Below are 20796 nucleotides of genomic sequence, written 5' to 3'. Positions count from 1 at the left end.
CATCCCGTTTTTTTACTTTGGCCAATACAGTTAAAGACCATCGTGTCTGTGTCAAGGAGTTAGACATTCTCTGTATTGTTCCCCAAGCTTTTTATATATCAGACAGATTCCATATTCCATCTTTGTCAACAATGATGGAATGTTTCTTTATTATCTCTTGCCTACACTTCTCTACTTTGAAATGGTTTTTCATATCAATAGACATTGAATTTAAAATCTTTTTCAATACTCACATCTGGAGGAGCTGTCCCAAATTTATCCAGAGTGGTTTTCTCACTTAACAATGGCATTGCATTAACTTCAAAAGTTGTATAATATATATCTATATGTTTAGATATTTATTTAACCCCAATATATATGTGGGAGGCAGTAATTGTACCAATCCAGAAGCCAGGGAAAGACCCAATGAGGCCAACAAGCTATCAGCCAATAGCTTTATCATCACATGTATGTAAGATTATGGAATGTATGATTACGGAGAGGCTAACTTACTTCCTGGAGAGCAGGGGGCTAGTATCGCCACATCAGAGTGGGTTCAGGAAGGGTAGGGGAACTATGGACCCAGTGCTCTGCTTAGAAGCAGAGGTCAGGAAGGCTCAGGTGAACAGGGATACTGTTGTAGCTGCCTTTTTTGATGTGGAGAAGTATGATATGATGTGGAAGGAGGGGTTGTTAATCATTATTGATATTATGGGGGTCGGAGGAAGAATGTACAACTGGATATAGGATTTCCTGTTTGGAAGGTCTATCCAGGTGAGGGTGGGGAAGTCTCTATCAGGTATCTACCTGGTGGGTTAACGGTACACCACAGGGGAGCGTGATTAGTCCTCTGTTGTTCTAAATCATGATCAATGATGTTTACTCTCAGGTATGGCTGGACATTGGGAGGTCGTTATTTGCAGATGATGGGGCCTTATGGAAAAGGGGAAGATATGTCCCATACATAGTCAGAAAGGTACAGGAAGCAACTGATGAGGTAGATCAGCGGGCATTAATGTAGGGATTCGGGTTCTTTGTAGAGAAAAACCAGACAGTGTTCTTTACCAGGAGGAAGGTGGGAGGTTATATGGGAGAAACTTAGAGAGGGTGGGGGCCTTCAGGTTCTTTGGGATATACTTTGGCACTAGACTGATCTGGGCAGAACACATTGAGAGAGTGGTGGGAAAGTATAAGGTGCTAAATGTGATGCGCTGTCTGACGGGGAAGGAGTGGGGGGCTGGGCGTTCCTCATTGAGGACCAGGTATGTTGCATTGATCTGATCTGTAATATACTATGGCAGTATAGCGTATGGTTCGTCAGCCCGGACCTCATTGGAAAGGCTAAATGTCATACAGGGGCAAGGACTCAGAATATGTAGTGGGGCGTTTCGGACCTCCCCAGTGGCTGCACTACAGGTGGAGATGGGGAATAGGTCATTGCAGATTAGGAGACAGCAACTGGCAATTCATTATTGGGCCAACCTACAGGGACATGGGGTGTCTCATCCTGTGAAAGGGATTTTACAGGCATGCTGGGAACATAAGCAAGGATGAGCTTTGGGTGCTTTGGGTGGGTGGGTAATACCCAGGCGAAGGAAATGGGGCTGTATGGAAGGTAGTTTAGTCCAACGGTAGCGATTCCTGTAAATCCACCATGGCTACACTCACCTCCAGTAGTTGATCTAGAAGTGTTGGAGAGACTACAGAAATATAGGGAAGGTGTTGATCTCATCTGATTTGTTTAATAGACATCTGGATACTGTGTATCAGGATTTTGGAGCCATTTACAGATGGCCATACTGTTGGCCTTGCAGTGGGTGGAGGAAGTCAAGCCAGACAGAGTAGTTATTTGCTCTGATTCATCTGCAGTGTTGATGAGTCTCCAGTCCTTTACTGTACCTCGCGTTTATGATGTACTACAAACCCATGACAGGATTAGACAGATGGGTATAAGGATAAGATTTACTTCGGTCCCAGCCCATGTGGGGGTGGAGGGGAACGAGGCAGTTGATATACTGGTAAAACAAACACTTAGTAGTGGGGATGTTGATGTTGTAGTTTCAATGAGCAAGACCGAGGCAAAAAGCTTGATATGGAGAGTGATGGTGCAGAGATGGCAGGATCAGCGGAATAGAGATAAGGGCGTACATTTATTTCAAGTACAGAGGAAAGTCGGGGAGGGTAGGACGGCAGGAAGGGACAAAAGAGAGGAGGCTATTTTTACAATATTAAGGGTGGGACACAGCCAGTTGAATAAGACTTCAACAGGAAAGTGTGATTTTTGCCAGGAAACCGAGATCGTGGGGCATGTATTGCTACAGTGTGGGCAGTATCAGAGGGAAAGAGAGAGAGGCTGAGATCTAGTATGAGGGAGAAGGGGATACAGGAAATTAGTTTAAAGAGTATATTGAGTAGAACTTTATTAGATATAGTCTCAAATATATTTTTTAAGAGCAACAGGGCTGGCAGGTAGGATTTAGTTTGTCTCTGGCTGACACTCCAGTACAATAGGTGGCGGTAATGCACCATAACATTGGATGCTAATCGCTGATAAACCCCACAGAAGAAGAAGTAGAGGATCTTGACATTAAACTGACCAGCATGGCAGCATCCAGCTTACTTTCGGTCTCGCTCTCTTTTATTTAATATCCCCAAATATATTACAGTGGCGACGAGGATGGGATGCCTAAAACCATTAGGTTTCTCATAGATGAGATATGAACCCGTAGCTAGCCAAGTTAATAGAAAAGTGTATTTTGAGGCACAGAATTTAGCTAACGAGAGACTGGCTAAGCTAGCAAACATGGTGTCAATAGGCAACATATCCGAATATAAAGAAGGACAAGAAGATTTTGAGTCTTACCTTGAATGCATGGAACAGTGGATGTTGGCAAACGATGTTAAGATGAGAAGGTCGGTGTATTCCTATCAGTCATAGGACCTAAAGCCTATAGACTACTGAAGAATCTCTCCATGCCAGATAAGCCTAGCGAGCTCAGCTACCTGCAGCTTAGTGAAATACTATCTATCTGACCATTACAAGCTGAAACTGCTCACACTTGCAGAAAGATTTCTTATCCAAAAGGTGGACAAGCAAAAGGGCGAGTTAATCGCTGACTACATTGTAGCTCTAAAACAACTTTGTACTGTGAGTACGGCCGAAATGTAAATGAATCAAATCAAATTTATATAGCCCTTCTTACATCAGCTGATATATCAAAGTGCTGTACAGAAACCCAGCCTAAAACCCCAAACAGCAAGCAATGCAGGTGTAGAAGCAGGAAAAACTCCCTAGAAAGGCCAAAACCTAGGAAGAAACCTAGAAAGGAACCAGGGGTGGCCAGTCCTCTTCTGGCTGTGCCGGGTGGAGATTATAACAGAACATGGCCAAGATGTTCAAATGTTCATAAATGACCAGCATGGTCAAATAATAGTAATCACAGTGAACAGGTCAGGGTTCCATAGCCGCAGGCAGAACAGTTGAAACTGGAGCAGCAGCACGGTCAGATGGACTGGGGACAACAAGGAGTCATGGACTGGGGACATGCCAGGTAGTCCTGAGGCATGGTCCTAGGGCTCAGGTCCTCCTCCGAGAGAAAGAAAGAAAGAAAGAGAGAATTAGAGAGAGCATACTTAAATTCACACAGGACACCGGATAAGACAGGAGAAATACTCCAGATATAACAGACTGACCCTAGCCTCCCGACACATAAACTACAGCAGCATAAATACTGTGCGACCGTTTTGTGAGTGGTTTGAAAGCGAGGCAATACAGAGAAAATTGCTAGCGGAAAGGGAGCATGTGACATTGCTTTTTCAATGGAGAGGGCATCTAGGAATACTCTTGAATTTCCTGGGAAAGTGAAGGAGGCGGCAACAGTAAACAAAGTGTTTTCTCCGAAAAAGAAAGGGGACTGGGAAAAAAAATCCTACTCAAGGAGTGGGGAAAAACACGGATGATAAGCAGCACCAGCCCTGTTACTGATACCACATGGTGATGCTGCTTATCATCCTTGTTTTTCCCCACTCCTTGAGTAGGATTTTTTTTTTCTTCTCAGTAATCACTCAACCCAGGTAAGCAAATTCAAATAGGAAATATATATATTTTTTTCATGTTTTGAATAGAAAAACGCAAGCCCAGACTCAGTATGTTGAAAATGAAGTTAAACGAAAGTAAAATTAATATTAACTTTTTGTAGTTTATACAGTATACACAGCTTCAGATGGAAATAATGGCATTGCTGTAAATGTACATTTAGAGGGCAAGAGAGTAGAAATGCAGTTAGATAGCAGAGCTGCAGTGAGACTAGTGTCTGAGAAGGTGTATAGTGAATCACTCTCTCACCTACCCCTTGAGAAAAGCAATATGCAGCTCTCTACCTTCTCTGGTGAGAACATACCCTTACTAGGTTATATTGTGACTCACCACCTGGATTCGGTCTTATATAGCAACATTTGAAATAGTTTTGGGACCCAAGTCAGCCATCCCTACCTTAGCAGCATTGAGGATGCAGCGGTGGGCACTGATCCTGATGGCATACGCCTATGAGGTTGAATACCGAAAATCAGAGGGCCATGCAAACACACACTCGCTTTCCCGGCTGTTGAGAGGCAATGAAGACAAAACAACCAACGAAGGTAACGTCTTTCACATCTCTTTCGTGGATGAGTTGCCTGTGCAGGCGAATGATATTGCACAGAGCACACGCAAAGACCCAACTCGAAGCAGAGTGCGAGAGTTCACTTTAAATGAATGGCCAAACTACAAAGAGGATGAAGCTCTACGACCGTTCTTCAACCGAAGTACCGAGCTGAAGAACATGAATGTGTATTATGGGTACTGAGATTCATCATTCCCTCAGCACACTGAGAACGACTGAGTGATGTACACCAAAGACACCCAGGCATTTGTCGCATGAAGGCGTTTGCAAGAAGCTATGTGTGGTGGCCCAACCTAGACAGTGACATCGAAAAAACAGTACAAAACTGTGGTCAAGCAGTGTATGGCAGAAAACACACATTGACTTTGCTGAGATAGACAAACAGGATGTTTTAGTACTCGTCAACAGCCATTCAAAATGGTTGGAGGTAATCCCGACGTCTGCCACGACCTCAGCCAAAACCATAGAAGTTCAGTGAAATCTATTTTCTTCTCATGGGCTGCCAGAGGAAATGGTCACTAACGGACCACAGTTTACGTCCATGGAGTACAAAATATTCCTGAGGCGCAACGGTATCAAGCAAACGCTTGTACCAGCGTACCACCCTGAAAGGATAGTGCAGACTGAAGTCGTTCTGGGAGAAGAGTCTTGTAGAACTGTGACATTACAACATTGACTGGCAAACTTATTTTTGATGTACAGAAGCACACCACACACTGTGACGGGCTGCAAGCCAGCGGAACTCTTCCTAAAATGTCAGCTATGGACCAGATTCATCCTACTCAATCCTGATCTTCCAGAACAGTGGAAGACAATCAACAAAAACAAAATACTTATCACAACAGATCCCTTTCCACTCTAAGAAGCCTGACAGGAGACAACTCTGTTCATGTCAGCAACTTCTGTGACAGGAAAGAAAAGTGAATCAGAGCAACAGTGCTCAAGCGCCTTTGACTAGTTACTTACCTGATTCATGATGGTCTGAGACAATGCACAGTACACATTGACCATCTGTTGCTTTCAAAGGAAAATGTCCTGGATTTAACAGATAATCAAGGTGAAGACCTGAAGACAGACTTTGCCGTTCCAACCACAAGCAGAGCCTCAGCAGGAGCTGTACCCACCAGAGAGTTCTTATGTCCAACAACTCACTCACAAAGGATGCCTGCAACAGAGAACTATAAAGACATTCCAACCTTCCCCCTTGTCCAGTAACAACCCTGCTATGTCTGTGGAAATAGCCACAGCATCTCCAGTGCAGGAACTCTTTAGGTGCACATATCCTGACTGAGTGCGCAAAAGGCTGACCCTGTGAATAATCCCCTAGACTTGCTGTTGCAAGGCCAGAGAGGTCTACCTCTGGTTTGTTTCGTTGAAGAACTGTTTGCCAGAAAATATTTGAAAACAAAAAAATTGCTGGGATTTGAGAAACAAAAGTTTGTGTATATGTATGGACAGTTGAAGTCGGAAGTTTACATACACTTAGGTTGGAGTCATTAAAACTTGTTTTTCAACCACACACATTTCTTGTTAACAAACTATAGTTTTGGCAAGTCGGTAAGGACATCTACTTTGTGCATGACACAAGTCATTTTTCCAACATTTGTTTACAGACAGATAATTTTACTTATAATTCACAGTATCACAATTCCAGTGGGTCAGAAGTTTACATACACTAAGTTGACTGTGCCTATAAACAGCTTAGAAAATTCCAGAAAATTATGTCATGGCTTTAGAAGCTTCTGATAGGCTAATTAACATCATTTGAGTCAATTGGAGATGTACCTGTGGATGTATTTCAAGGCCTACCTTCAAATTCAGCGCCTCTTTGCTTGACACCATGGGAAAATCTAAAGAAATCAGCCAAGACCTCAGAAAAATAATTGTGGACCCCCACAAGTCTGGTTCATCCTTGGGAGCAATTTCCAAACACCTGAAGGTACCACGTTCATCTGTACAAACAATAGTATGCAAGTATTAACACCATGGGACCACGCAACCGTCATACCGCTCAGGAAGGAGAAGCGTTCTATCTCCTACAGATGAACGTACTTTGGTGCGAAAAGTTCAAATCAATCCAGGAACAACAGCAAAGGACCTTGTGAAGATGCTGGAGGAAACAGATACAAAAGTATCAATATCCACAGTAAAACGAGTACTATATTGACATAACTTGAAAGGCCGCTCAGCAAGGAAGAAGCGACTGCTCCAAAACCACCATAAAAAAGCCAGACTACGGTTTGCAACTGCACATGGGGAAAAATATTGTACTTTTTGGAAAAATGTCCTCTGGTCTGATGAAACAAAAATAGAATTGTTTGGCCAAAATGACCATCGTTATGTTTGGAGGAAAAAGGGTGAGGCTTGCAAGCCGAAGAACACCATCCCAACCGTGAAGCATGGGGGTGGCAGCATCATATTGTGCGGGTGCTTTGCTGCAGGAGGGCCTGGTGCACTTCACAAAATAGATGGCATCATGAGAAGGGAAAATTATGTGGATATATTGAAGCAACATCTCAAGACATCTTTCAGGAAGTTAAAGCTTTGTCGCAAATGGACAATGACCCCAAGCATACTTCCAAAATCGTGGCAAAATGGTTTAAGGACAACAAAGTCAAGGTATTGGAGTGGCCATCACAAAGCCCTGACCTCAATCCTATAGACAATTTGTGGGCTGAACTGAAAAAGCGTGTGTGAGCAAGGACGCCTACAAACCTGACTCAGTTATACCAGCTCTGTCAGGAGGAATGGGCCAAAATTCACCCAACTTAGTTAAGCAATGTAAAGGCAATGCTACCAAATACTAATTGAGTGTATGTAAACTTCTGACCCACTGGGAATGTGAGGAAAGAACTAAAAGCTGAAATATATCATTCTCTCTACTATTATTCTGACATTTCACATTTATTAAAATAAAGTGGTTATCCTAACTGACATAAGACAGGGCATTTTTACGATGATTAAATGTCAGAAATTGTGAAACTGGGATAAAATGCATTTGGCTCAGGTGTATGTAAACTTCCGACTTCAACTGTACATACATGCATACATACATACATAAACTCAGCTAAAAAAGAATCGTCCTCTCACTGTTAACTGCGTTTATTTTCAGCAAACTTATCATGTGTAAATATTTGTATGAACATAACAAGATTCAACAACTGAGACATAAACTGAACAAGTTCCACAGACATGTGACTAACAGAAATAGAATAATGCGTCCCTGAACAAAGGGGGGGTCAAAATCAAAAGTAACAGTCAGTATCTGGTGTGCATCTCCTCCTCGTGGACTGTACCAGATTTGCCAGTTCTTGCTGTGAGATGTTACCCCACTCTTCCACCACGGCACCTGCAAGATCCCAGACATTTCCGGGGGGAATGGCCCTAGCCCTCACTCCGATCCAACAGGTCCCAGACGTGCTCAATGGGATTGAGATCATTAATTGTTTATGGTTCATTGAACAAGCATGGGAAACAGTGTTTAAACCGTTTACAATGAAGAACTGTGAAGTTATTTGGATTTTTACGAATTATCTTTGAAAGACAGGGTCCTGAAAAAGGTCTGTTTCTTTTTTTTGCTGAGTTTGCTGAGTTTACATACACACACACTTTTTCCCCAATCCCAGCTAATTATTTTGTACTAATCATAACTGTTGCTCCTCAGGAATGTTTTGTATTTCATGGACGTAAACAGTACCAGTCAACAGTTTGGACATACCTACTCATTCAAGGGTTTTCTGAAATAACACATATAGAATCATGTAGTAACCAAAAAAGTATATTTTAGATTCTTCAAAGTAGCCACCCTTTGCCTTGATTACAGCTTTGCACACTTGTCATTCTCTCAAACAGCTTCACATGGAATGCTTTTCCAACAGTCTTGAAGGAGTTCCCACATATGCTGAGCACTTGTTGGCTGTTTTTCCTTCACTCTGCGGTCCAACTCACCCCAAACATTGCTGTGAAAAAGTATTATCCCCCTTTCTAATTGTCTCTACTTTTGCATATTTTGCATACTGAATGTTATCAGATCTTCAATCAAAACCTAATATCAGATAAAGGGAACCTGAGTGAACATAACAATGACAGTTATTTCATAAACAAAGTTATGCAACACCCAATGCCCCTGTGTGAAAAAGTAAATGCCCCCTTACAGTCAATAACTGGTTGTGCCACCTTTAGCTGCAATGACTCCAACCAAACACTTCCTGTAGTTGTTGATCAGTCTCTCATGTCACTGTGGAGGAATTTTGGCCATGCAGAACTGTTACCAACAGATGCATTTCTATATTCCCAGTCATGTGAAATCTATAGATTAGGGCCTAATGAATTTATTTCAATTGACTAATTTCCTTATTTGAACTGTAACTCAGTAAAGTCTTTGAAATTGTTGCATTTATATTTTGGTTTGTAGGCTGACAATCCTGTGAGATCATTGTATATTCTTCCCAAGAGAGCGCATAAACACTCATAATCAGTTTATATTCCTAGAGAGTTTGTTGGAAAGGATTTCTCACCGCACAAATCTCAAACAAGGTGTGTTTGTTGTGTGTATATAACCATCTGCCACATGGTAAAGAAAACCACCGACCAGAAACAGTCTCACAGATACTTCCAGACTACCAACAGTCATCTGCTGTTTATTATGCTTTCAGTGAGTCAGTGATAGCTCATGGTTAAAAGATCAAGTCAACATTACCTCATTGTCTACATACAAACTAAGCCACTTTGTTATTACATCAGATGTTATTCTTCTGGTAGTTTCCCCTCCAATGTATTTTATACAAGCATCTCACTGGTTCACATTGAGACGAGATAGGAGGAACTGAACAAAGAGAAAATAAGAGGAATAGTCAGTTGTCCAACTGAATGTATTCAACTGAAATGTGTCTTCTGCGTTTAACCCAACCCCTCTGAATCAAGAGAGAGGGGGCTGCCTTCTTCGGGTTCCCGGAGAACAGTGGGTTAACTGCCTTGCTCAGGGGCAGAACAACAGATTTTTACCTTGTCAGCTCAGGGATTCAATTCAGCAACCTTCCGGTTACTGGCCCAACGCTCTAACCACTAGGCTACAAGCAGTGAAAAGTGATTATTCGCACATGTCGGAATTGTAGTTCACATGCAGCCATTCGGGCCAAAGCTAACTCCTGAAAACCCTACAGATAATAGAGTAGCACAGTATGAGTCATATTACCCATAAAACCTAGCAGTCAAACAGGGAAATGTTTGCAATCGTTTTTCCACAATTCATTTTCCCATAGGGGATTTTAGAAACACTTAAAATATGGGCTGTGTTTTGTGTAGGCTTACGCTGGTGTGACGTTTTGATAACCATGTAAATCTCTCTAGGCCAAGGTGACTTTTATCAATATATTTGCCTGTATTTACCCACAAAAAATGTATGGCTATCATAAAGAACTACAAATACCACGGTGATCTGGACGAGACTCTCTGGTTTAACTTTTTAATGTTAGCTAAATGTAGTAATGAATTGGCTACATTTCTTTAAATGGACAATTCTGTGAACTGTTATGTGCAAGTTATAAATTGACACAATACTTGTTTAGCAAAAGGTTTCAGCTAGAGATTACGTGCAGGAGCTTGCAGGGATTTGTAGTCTTGCATGATGTCTACTTTGATGTTAATTAGTATTTTTGAATATGAGAATAAATACAGCCGAAATATATTGATAAAAGTCACCTTGTCCAAGAGAAATTTACATGGTTATCAAAATGTCACGCCAGGGTAAGCCTACACGAAGCACAGCCCTTATTTTAAGTGTTTCTAAAATCCCCTACGGGAAAAATGAATGGTGGAAAAACGATTGGAAGCATTTCCCTGTTTTGAACGCTAGGTTTTATGGGTATTATGACACCTTCACTGTGGGGCTGTATAAGGTTTTTTGAGAGCTAACTATCAAGTAGCCAAGAGCAGTGTTTCCCAACTCCAGTCCTCAAGTACCCCCAACAGCACACCTTTTTATTGTAGCCCCAGACAAGCACACCTGATTCAACTTGTCAACTAATCATTTTTATGTTTGGGGCTACAACAAAAATGTGTGCTGTTGGGGGTACTCGGGAACCAGAGTAGGGATACACTTGCCTTAAGGGTGCTAAAAGTGCATGTTGTTTTCCTCAGAGATTGTCACAAGCTATGTTTCCATTAACTTATCCAGGGATTTTGGGGGGGGATAGAATATCTGCAACAATTGCCTGCTATGGTGCGGTTCCATAAAGACCCATGACACCGGAAAGATAAAGAGCTGCTGTTAAACATCTGAATCCTGTCCAAAAAGAGTGTCACACCCTGACTTTAGTTATATTTGTTTTCTTTATTTTTTGGTTAGGTCAGGGTGTGACAAGGGTGGTTTGTTTAGTTGTTGTATTGTCTAGGGGCTTTTGTCTTGTCTAGGGTTTTTGTTTATCTATGGGGATTTTGTATGGTTTAGGGGTATGTAGGTTTATGGTGGCCTGAATTGGTTCCCAATCAGAGACAGCTGTTTCTCATTGTCTCTGATTGGGGAGCCTATTTAGGTTGCCATTTTCCATGTTGGTTTTGTGGGTAGTTGTTTTCTGTTTTGTGTTGCTGCACCTGACAGGACTGTTTTGTTTTCGTTTCACTCTTTTTGTTATTTTGTTTAGTGTTTCTGTTCTAATAAAAATAACATGAACACTTACCACGCTGCGCCTGTCAGGAGACAGGCCAGTACATCAGGAGACGTGGAGGAGGCCGTAGGAGGGCAACAACCCAGCATGCACATTTGTGGCCTGCTGGAGGTCATTTTGCAGGGCTCTGGCAGTGCTCCTCATTGCACAAAGGCGGAGGTAGCGGTCCTGCTGCTGGGTTGTTGCCCTCCTACGGCCTCCTCCACGTCTCCTGATGTACTGGCCTGTCTCCTGGTAGCGCCTCCATGCTCTGGACACTACGCTGACAGACACAGCAAACCTTCTTGCCACAGCTCGCATTGATGTGCCATCCTGGATGAGCTGCACTACCTGAGCCACTTGTGTGGGTTGTAGACTCCGTCTCATGCTACCACTAGAGTGAAAGCACCGCCAGCATTCACAAGTGACCAAAACATCAGCCAGGAAGCATAGGAACTGAAAAGTGGTCTGTGGTCACCACCTGCAGAATCACTCCTTTATTGGGGGTGTCTTGCTAATTGCCTATAATTTCGACCTTTTGTCTATTCCATTTGCACAACAGCATGTGAAATTTATTGTCAATCAGTGTTGCTTCCTAAGTGGACTGTTTGATTTCACAGAAGTGTGATTGACTTGGAGTTACATTGTGTTGTTTAAGTGTTCCCTTTATTTTTTTTGAGCAGTGTATGATTTTCATGGTCCAATTCTGAACATTGAAATATTGAACATTGAAATATTTGCCTTGAAATGCCACCAACATACATTGACTCACAGTTTGCATACACACTTTCCAACTCAATTACATAAAATACTTCATGCATATTATAAATATGTTCCTTATCAACCTAATATTTTACATCATGACGAATGTGGGCCTTCTCTTCCAGTGTCCCCTTCAGTTATGAAAAACAAACAGATCAATTTGAAGAAGAGTTCTTGTGCTCAATCATCTCAGAAGAGCCTTGTTGTTTTGTGACCATCTGGTGCAGATAATTCAATGGCCCACTGAGACACACACACACACACACACTTTGCTAATTGTGTCCCAGCCCTGGGGAGTTTCCCAGATCTTAGGTGCAACAGATGTGGATCAGAGAGACAGAATTCTTGGAACATAATGAAACTTTAAACCCAAATAATGAAGACCGTAATCACACAAGCAATTGACTCAATCTCCTTCCATGAGAATACAATTTTACCAAAATATCTGGGTTTCTCATGTAACCTCTGTTCTTTGTGATTGAGGAGTTTTCACCCTGTGGCAATTTTGGTTGCATTCCCCATACAGCATTTGTTTTGTTTCTGAAAAGAATGTTCAGCCCTCATTTCCTTGTAAGAGAAAGAAGCAAATATCTATTCCGAAGAAAGCCAACCCTGTGATTATTCAAAGTATACTGAACAAAAATATAAACGCAACATGCAACAATTTACAGTTCATATGAGGAAATCAGTCAATTGAAATATATGTATTAGGCCCTAATCTATGGGTTTCACATGATTGGGAATACACACATATATATAGATAGATCTCTGTTGGTCATAGATACCTTAAAAAGAATGGGCCTCACAATGGGCTTCAGGATCTCGTCACGGTATTTCTGTGCATTCAAATAGCCATCAATAAAATGCAATTGTGTTGGTTGTCTTTAGTTTATGCCTGCACATACCATGGGATACTCTGTTCACAACATTGACATCGGCAAACCGCTCGCCCACACGACTCCGTACACGTGGTCTGCGGTTGGACGTACTGCCAAATTCTCTAAAATGACATTGGAGGCGGCTAATGGTAGAGAAATTAACAGAAAATTATTGGGCAACGCTCCCTCAACTTGAGACATCTGTGGCGTTGTGTGACACAACTGCACATTTTAGAGTGGCCTTTTATTGCCCCCAGCACAAGGTGCACCTGTGTAATGATCATGCTGTTTAATCAGCTTCTTGATATGCCACATTTGTCAGGTGGATGGATTATTTTGGCAAAGGAGAAATGCTCACTAACAGCAATGTAAACATTTGAGAAAAATACACTTTTTGTGCGTATGGAAAATATCTGGGACAAACACTTAACATGTTGAGTTTATATTTTTGTTCAATATAATTATCAAGATTAATGAATATCACTCTGGTAATTGTCATCTAAACGATAAAGAAATGTGTTGGAAGTAATTTTCTCCCTCAAGCATTTTCCGAATAAATGACTGACTTTCAGTTGTATCATTGTCTGTTTCTTCTGAACTGAACTAAAATGATCTCTGCCCAAGTTGTTGCACCAGGTGCACAATAGAACACCAGCTGGGTAACAACACCTGCAGAGCAGCAATGGATTCTAGTATGCATGATGAAAATGTAGCCTATAGGCTTTTCAAATGATCCTGTTTATGTTGGGTTAGGTTTATTTGGAATTGATCTTCACACATTTCTATTGATGTCTAATGTATTGATGTCACAGTCCTGATCATTAATAACCATAGCTGTTCTACACCAAATTAGATTTGGCAAGACGCCATTTTTTTATTATGTGGTCCCATATGTAACTTTTAGTTCAACATCCTCTTCCCCAGATCAAGCTATGGTTCCACAAGCTCCATACTCACTATTTCAACTTCCTCTACCTTGACAATGGTCTATGAATCACATCCAAATAAATAATCTCAAGGCTGGAGTTGGAAGATTAAGGGGCGGTTTCCCGGACAGAGTTTAATTTAAATCAAGACTAGGCTAAATCCACTTTAAATTAATCCTGATTTTTTACAAATATTTCTGAGACATTGCTTAGCTTCAGATTAATTCATTCTAGACTAGGGAGTCCCAGACTAAGGGAAGTAAGGACTAACCCGTTAATCTTTCTGAAACCTAATTAGATTAATACTGTGCACTTAGTGCTAACCTGAGTATGCTTTGAAAAACAGGGATGGGACACCAATACATAAGACTTGTGTGGAATTGGACCAAGTCACCTAAACCAAACAATGGACGGAGGTAAGAGAAAACGTTTAAAAATGTCAGTGACTTTGAAAAAAAACCTCTTCAAGCAAATTGTGCCAAACCACCCAATTATCAAGAACAAACAGAATGATTCATCAACAGAAAACAAGAAAATTAATCGCTGGACTACTATTTGTAATTAATTAAACAAAAGGACTCTTCAACAGCTTGTACAAATCAGTAATTTTTAAATGTTTGTTTTCTTCTGTAAAAAAAAACACAGTGGGGCCGAAATGTATTTGCAACACAAATTATTTTTATAATATAATATTATTGTTTTGTCTTTCTAAGGTCCTGTGGCTAAACAATCTATTTACAGAAGACAAATGCTCTTGCTCGTAGGAAACGTTTCAAGACTGGTGGTGGTCCCAGTAAGATCAGAGACAGATGAGCGTGGGGACTTGATAGCTAGCAACCCCTGGAAGGTATCCCCGATGATGACCATTTGGTCAGATAGTCAGATGGTGGACCGTTCATTCAAAAAATTCATTCAACATGTGCAATCCCCGGACTGCAGGGAATGTGTAATATTGCTAGTCATCTTTTGCACTCCCATAATACAATTATGTAATGAACTAAACTCTTGAAAAAATTGTTCTCTAATGCAGCAATGTGATCATTTCTTGAGGCAGATGATCACAATAGCTTGGAGGGGATAAGACAGGATGAAGGTTGATGGGAATATGACATCCATCTATACAGCCAATGACTCCAGGGAAGTTCCCCCCATATTCATAGAACTCTACCTGGTAGTTGGCTTGGGCAGCAGCATCAGGGAACTTTATGTAATTGTCTTTCAGTTCACATATAGCATTGCAGACTTTGTAGACTATTCTGATACTTACACCACACAAATCTCCTATTTCACGATGGAAGGTTCAAGATGCCAAAAACCTCAAGGTGATCAGTACTAGTAGGAAAGGAGGGATGAGCCTTCCCCGAAGAGAGTCAGATGAAAGCCTTGGCTCAAGCAAGCAAACAAATGATGTCAGTTGCATTTTCTTTGTACATGCGTAAATGGTCATGGATATGCATTTCATTCAGTGGGTTGCTCTGTCAATAAAATAAAATGTTATTTGTCAAATGTGCTGAATACAACATGTACCTTACAGTGAAATGATTACTTACGAGCCCTTAACCAATTTATTTTATTTAACCTTTATTTAACTAGACAAGTCAGTTGAGACCAAATTCTTTACAATGACAGCCTACCCCGGCCAAACCCGGACGACGGTGGGCCAATTGTGCGCCGTCCTATGGGACTCCCAATCACAGCCGGATGTGATTCACCCTGGATTCGAACCAGGGACTGTAGTGTCGCCTCTTGCACTGAGCTGCATTGCCTTAGACGACTGTGTCAGTCAGGAGTCCAAAACCAACAATGCAGTTAAGAAAAATAAGTGTTAAGTAGAAAATAGATAAGTAAATGTTTTTAATAACAAACAATTAAAGAGCAGCAGTAAAATAACAATAGCGAGGCTATATACCGGTACCGGTACAGAGTCAATGTGTGGGGGCACATGTTAGTCGAGGTAATTGAGGTAATATGTTATTGTAGGTAGAGTTGAAGTGACTATGCATAGATAATAAACAGAGAGTAGCAGCAGCGTAAAAGAGAGGGGGGGAACAATGCAAATTGTCTGGGTATCCATTTGATTAACTGTTCAGGAGTCTTATGGATTGGGGTAGAAGCTGTTAAGAAGCTTTTTGGACCTAGACTTGGCGCTCTGGTACGGCTTGCCGTGCGGTAGCAGAGAGAACAGTCTATGACTAGGGTTGCTGGAGTCTTTGACAATTTTTAGGGCCTTCCTCTGACACCGCCTGGTATAGAGGTCATGGATGGTAGGAAGCTTGGCCCCAGTGATGTACTGGGCCGTACTGACTACCCTCCGTAGTGCCTTACAGACTACAAAGGGAAGCACAGCCGTGAGCTGCCCAGTGACACGAGCCTACCAGACAAATTACTTCTATAAATCGCTTCGAGGAAAGCAACACTGAAGCATGCATGACAGCATCAGCTGTTCCGGACGTCTGTGTGATCACGCTCTCCGTAGCCGATGTGAGTAAGACCTTTAAACGGGTCAACATTCACAGGGCCAGACGGATTACCAGGACGTGTACTCTGAGCATGCACTGACCAACTGGCAAGTGTCTTCACTAACATTTTCAACTTGTCCCTAACTGAGTCTGTAATACCAACATGTTTCAAGCAGTTTTTAATGTCCCATTCGTGATCGTAGTTTGTCTATTTTGCTATTTTGGAGGCAGAAACAATATGTACAAAATAAGTTACAAATAACACGAAAGAACACACAATAGCACAATTGGTTAGGAGACCGTAAAACGGCAGGCATCTCCTCCGGCGCCATTATTTAATATAACCACCCTTCTGTCTGGCCTTGGTGGTGCTCTTTGATCATCATTGAAATAGTTCATGTAATCATTGCTAAGGTCAACCTGGGGGCCAGCATCCATTAATCTGAAGATAAACCTGCCTCTGGCCAGGTTTAATTTGAGCCCTCACTTAGATCTAGATGAACTTTAATCGTTCGTCTGCAAATCAGACTTTTTGAATTTAGACTAGGGCAAGTCTGGGACTATTTTAAACCATGTCTGAGAAATGCTATTTCAATTAGTCCAGTTTTAAAACTGCCATTTAATCCAGGATTAGGCTTAATCTATGTCCTCGAAACTGCCCCTATGTATCGGTTGGAAAGAAATTCACCTGGCAACACCCTTTCCACGCTAATTGAGTCATTAAAAACCCATGAGTATGAATGGTGATAACTGGATACAATACGTTGCTCAGCCTTTTACATAGGGATAGAGTACATTGGGCATAAAAGTACATTGGGACAATTTATTTTCTGGGAATGTGATGTCAGGAATAAAAACTGAAATCTACTTTGCCATCATATCCTCCTTTGAAATGTTCATAAGAAGTTGAATACTCAATATGTTACACTGCACTTACAATAACCAATAATCCACTCAATGCTACTGCAAAGTGTATTACTCATCAGACTGACTGTGGACATAAGGCCAAATGCTCATTACTTGGAAGAACCATAACTGTTCATAAATACATTTTACACTATTACATATAAATCATGATGCATTATTAACATGTTCAACAAATAAAATTAAAAAAGTCAAAAGGTCTTCCACAGCATTGCTGTATCTATGCCAGCAGATAACAGTAATGCCATGTGAGGGTTTGGCTGAGTGGAAATACTGCATTATACAGTGCCTTCGGAAAGTATTCAGACCACTTTTTGTTAGGTTACAGCCTTATTCTAAAATTGATTGAATCGTTTTTTCCCCTCAATCTACACACAATACTCAATAATGACAAAGCAAAAACGTAAAAATCACATTTACATAAGTATTCAGACCCTTTATTTGTTGAAGCACCTTTGGTAGCGATTACAGCCTCGAGTCTTCTTGGGTATGACGCTACAAGCTTGGCACACCTGTATTTGGAGAGATTCTCCCATTCTTCTCTGCAGATTCTCTCAAGCTCTGTCAGGTTGGATGGGGAGAGTTGCTGCACAGCTATTTTGGGGTATTTCAAGAGATGCTCGATCGGGTTCAAGTCCAGGCTCTGGCTGGGCCACTCAAGGACATTCAGAGACTTCTCCCAAAGCCACTCCTGCGTTGTCTTGGCTGTGTGCTTAGGGTCGTTGTCCTGTTGGAAGGTGAACCTTTGCCCCAGTCTGAGGTCCTGAGCCCTCTGGAGCAGGTTTTCATCAAGGAATTCTCTGTACTTTGCTCCGTTCATCTTTGCCTCGATCCTGACTAGTTTCCCAGTCCCTGCCGCTGAAAAACATAACCCACAGCATGATGCTGCCACCACCATGGTTCACCGTAGGGATGGTGCCAGGTTTCCTCCAGACATTACATTTAGCACTCAGGCCAAAGAGTTCAATCTTGGTTTCATCAGACCAGAGAATCTTGTTTCTCATGGTCTGAGAGTCTTTAGGTGCATTTTGGCAAACTCCAAGCGGGCTGTCATGTGCCTTTTACTGAGGAGTGGCTTCCGTCTGGCCACTCTACCATAAAGGCCTGATTGGTGGAGTGCTGCAGAGATGGTTGTCCCTCTGGAAGGTTCTCCCATCTCCACAGAGGAACTCTGGAGCTCTGTCAGAGTGACCATCCGATTCTTGGTCACCTCCCTGCCAAGGCCCTTCTCCCCCGATTGCTCAGTTTGGCCGGACGGCCAGCTCGAGGAAAAGTCTTGGTGGTTCCAAACCACTGTGTTCTTGGGGACCCACAATGCTGCAGAAATGTTTTGGTACCCTTCCCCAGATCTGTGTCTTAACACAATCCTGTCTAGGAGCTCTACGGACAGTTAGTTCGATCTCATGGCTTGGATTTTGAGCTGACTTTCACTGTCAACTGTGGGACCTTATATAGACAGGTGTGTGCCTTTCCAAATTATGTCCAATCAATTTAATTTACCACAGGTGGACTGCAATTAAGTTGTAGAAACATCTCAAGGATGATCAATGGAAACAGGATGCAAGTCTCATAGCAAAGGGTCTGAATTATTTTGTAAATAAGGTATTTCTGTTTTTTTGCTTTTAATACATTTGTTAAAATTTCTAAAAACCTGTTTTCACTTTGTCATTATGGGATATTGTGTGTAGATTGAGGATTTTTTTATTGAATCCATTTTAGAATAAGGCTGTAACATAACAAAATGTGGAAAAAGTCAAGGGGTCTGTACACATTCCGAAGACACTGTACATTAAGTCATTTAGCTGATATGTTTCCTGTAATTGTCAAACACGTCTTTCTGTGGAAGTCAGAAGATTAGGGGATAATCTCTGCACAGGAATTTAAAGGTGGAAAAGACTTGTGTGGTGATTGTGGCCTACAGAAGCATTGTACATGTTTCATGACATTTGCATTCCTCCCTGCATTGATTTGAATCATTAAATATTTATTAACAAGTGGATAAATACCCACACTAGACAAACTAAATAAAATGTATGTTTTTATAATGATCAAATACCTCTACCAATACATGTATATTTCAAAAGGTCATTCATTTCAAGGCCTTCTGTGAATGGCAGCAGTTGGCCGAGTCTTTACTTTTAGAAGTTCCGGGATAGGCCTGGTGCTGCCTTGATAGAAATCCAATCCTGTGAGCCACTCTACATCTCTGACACGTGATTGGTGGAACCACAGGTGGTCTTCAACCCATAGAGATGCCGTGTCACCATTCTGTGGAAGTATAAAAACAAGCGGATCAGTGACACAGACCCTAATTATCACTACTTAGGTGTTGACAAGACAGAGGTACAGACAAAAACAATGAGATCAAGTTGCGAACCAGAGGTTTTCCACCAAAACATCATGATAGTTGCCAGGTGTTGGGAAAGGGGCATGCAAAAGTTGACTGTGTTCAAAACAGATGAACGTATGGGTGTTCTCACCCATACTTTGGGTGAGAAAGGCATGCTAGCTAACTTTTTAGCTAATGTTAGCTTACCTAGCTAGCTAGCTCATTACAAATTAGTTAGGTCATAGCTTATACAAGTGTATTGTCTAGATACTACTGGTTATGTGACATTATAATTGGATAATGCTAGAGAGGCAGGCTAGCTAGCTACAGGTTAGCTAACGTTAGACACAATCCACATCAATGTGCGAACCAGGGTTTCTCACCAAAACATCATGATAGTTGCCAGGTGTTGGGAAAGGGTCATGTAAAAGGTTACACTGTCTTCAAAACAGATGAAAGTATAGGTGTTCTCAACTTTACAACACAATTGTTTTTGCATTTCACTACGTGTTTGTCAGTAGTAGGAGAGAGTACAGAATGTACATCATTCCAAAACACTCTGTACTTGCAATTCAAGTACTTAGACCTGTCCAGTTTTTCTTGTTTTTTGTTATTTTTTTTACAAAGAAAGTGTGCAGTGCTTTGAGGTGATATGGTTGCCTTACATTACAACTCTCTGAGTTGTCCGCTTTGTGTGGTATCAAGAAGGAAACTGTCTGTAGCTCATTGTTACAGCTGCTCACTGGTTGCGAGTCCTTACAGCTCGTGAGAACTGCAAAGTAATGGGTTGGGATTGGAATCTGTGTACCTGTTACAAACCTTAATGAAAACAAGAAATAAAACACTGGTTAAGACTGAAGTGTCTGGCATCGCTGCAATCATCTGTGCCCCATTGATAGCGCTCTGCAACACTATGTGTTTCATGATTGCCTTTTGTGAGATTTATAAACTTCGCTTCCTCTCTGCTCCATGGCATGTTCCCCATGTTAGAACACACAATTGGCTCTGTTTTGTATGATAAAGAAAAGCTCACATACTGTTGTATCTGGTCTTGAGAATCAAACTGTCCGTCGTAGTTGTAGTCAAATGCCGGGCCTGTCACCACATTAATGCCATTATATTGACCGGCATATTTTTTCAGCAATGTAGTCTGGAAGTAATCCCAGATCTCTATAAAATAAAGACATGTGTATCTATTTATCATGAGCTGAAGCTACTTGTATGACGTGTGGTG

The 20796-nt window shown here is 41.5% G+C and overlaps 1 protein-coding gene across 1 annotated transcript in view; it reads right to left on the bottom strand.

Moving 5' to 3' along the window:
* Positions 1-17594: 17594 nt before the first annotated feature.
* LOC129819777 (venom phosphodiesterase 1) overlaps positions 17595-20796 on the bottom strand; it is a 33188-nt gene continuing 29986 nt past the window's right edge. The window contains exons 23-25 of the mRNA XM_055876357.1: positions 20600-20732; positions 20228-20381; positions 17595-19501 (exon numbers count right to left, since the gene is read on the bottom strand). Of these exons, the coding sequence (XP_055732332.1) occupies positions 19328-19501; positions 20228-20381; positions 20600-20732 (461 nt within the window). The 3' untranslated portion in view covers positions 17595-19327. The remainder of the gene's footprint in view (positions 19502-20227; positions 20382-20599; positions 20733-20796) is intronic.

The sequence above is a fragment of the Salvelinus fontinalis genome, chromosome 22, assembly GCF_029448725.1.
Source record: "Salvelinus fontinalis isolate EN_2023a chromosome 22, ASM2944872v1, whole genome shotgun sequence".
Lineage (NCBI taxonomy): Eukaryota > Metazoa > Chordata > Actinopteri > Salmoniformes > Salmonidae > Salvelinus > Salvelinus fontinalis.
The sequence above is the reverse complement of the archived record's forward strand: the minus strand, read 5'-3'. Positions and strand labels throughout refer to the sequence as shown.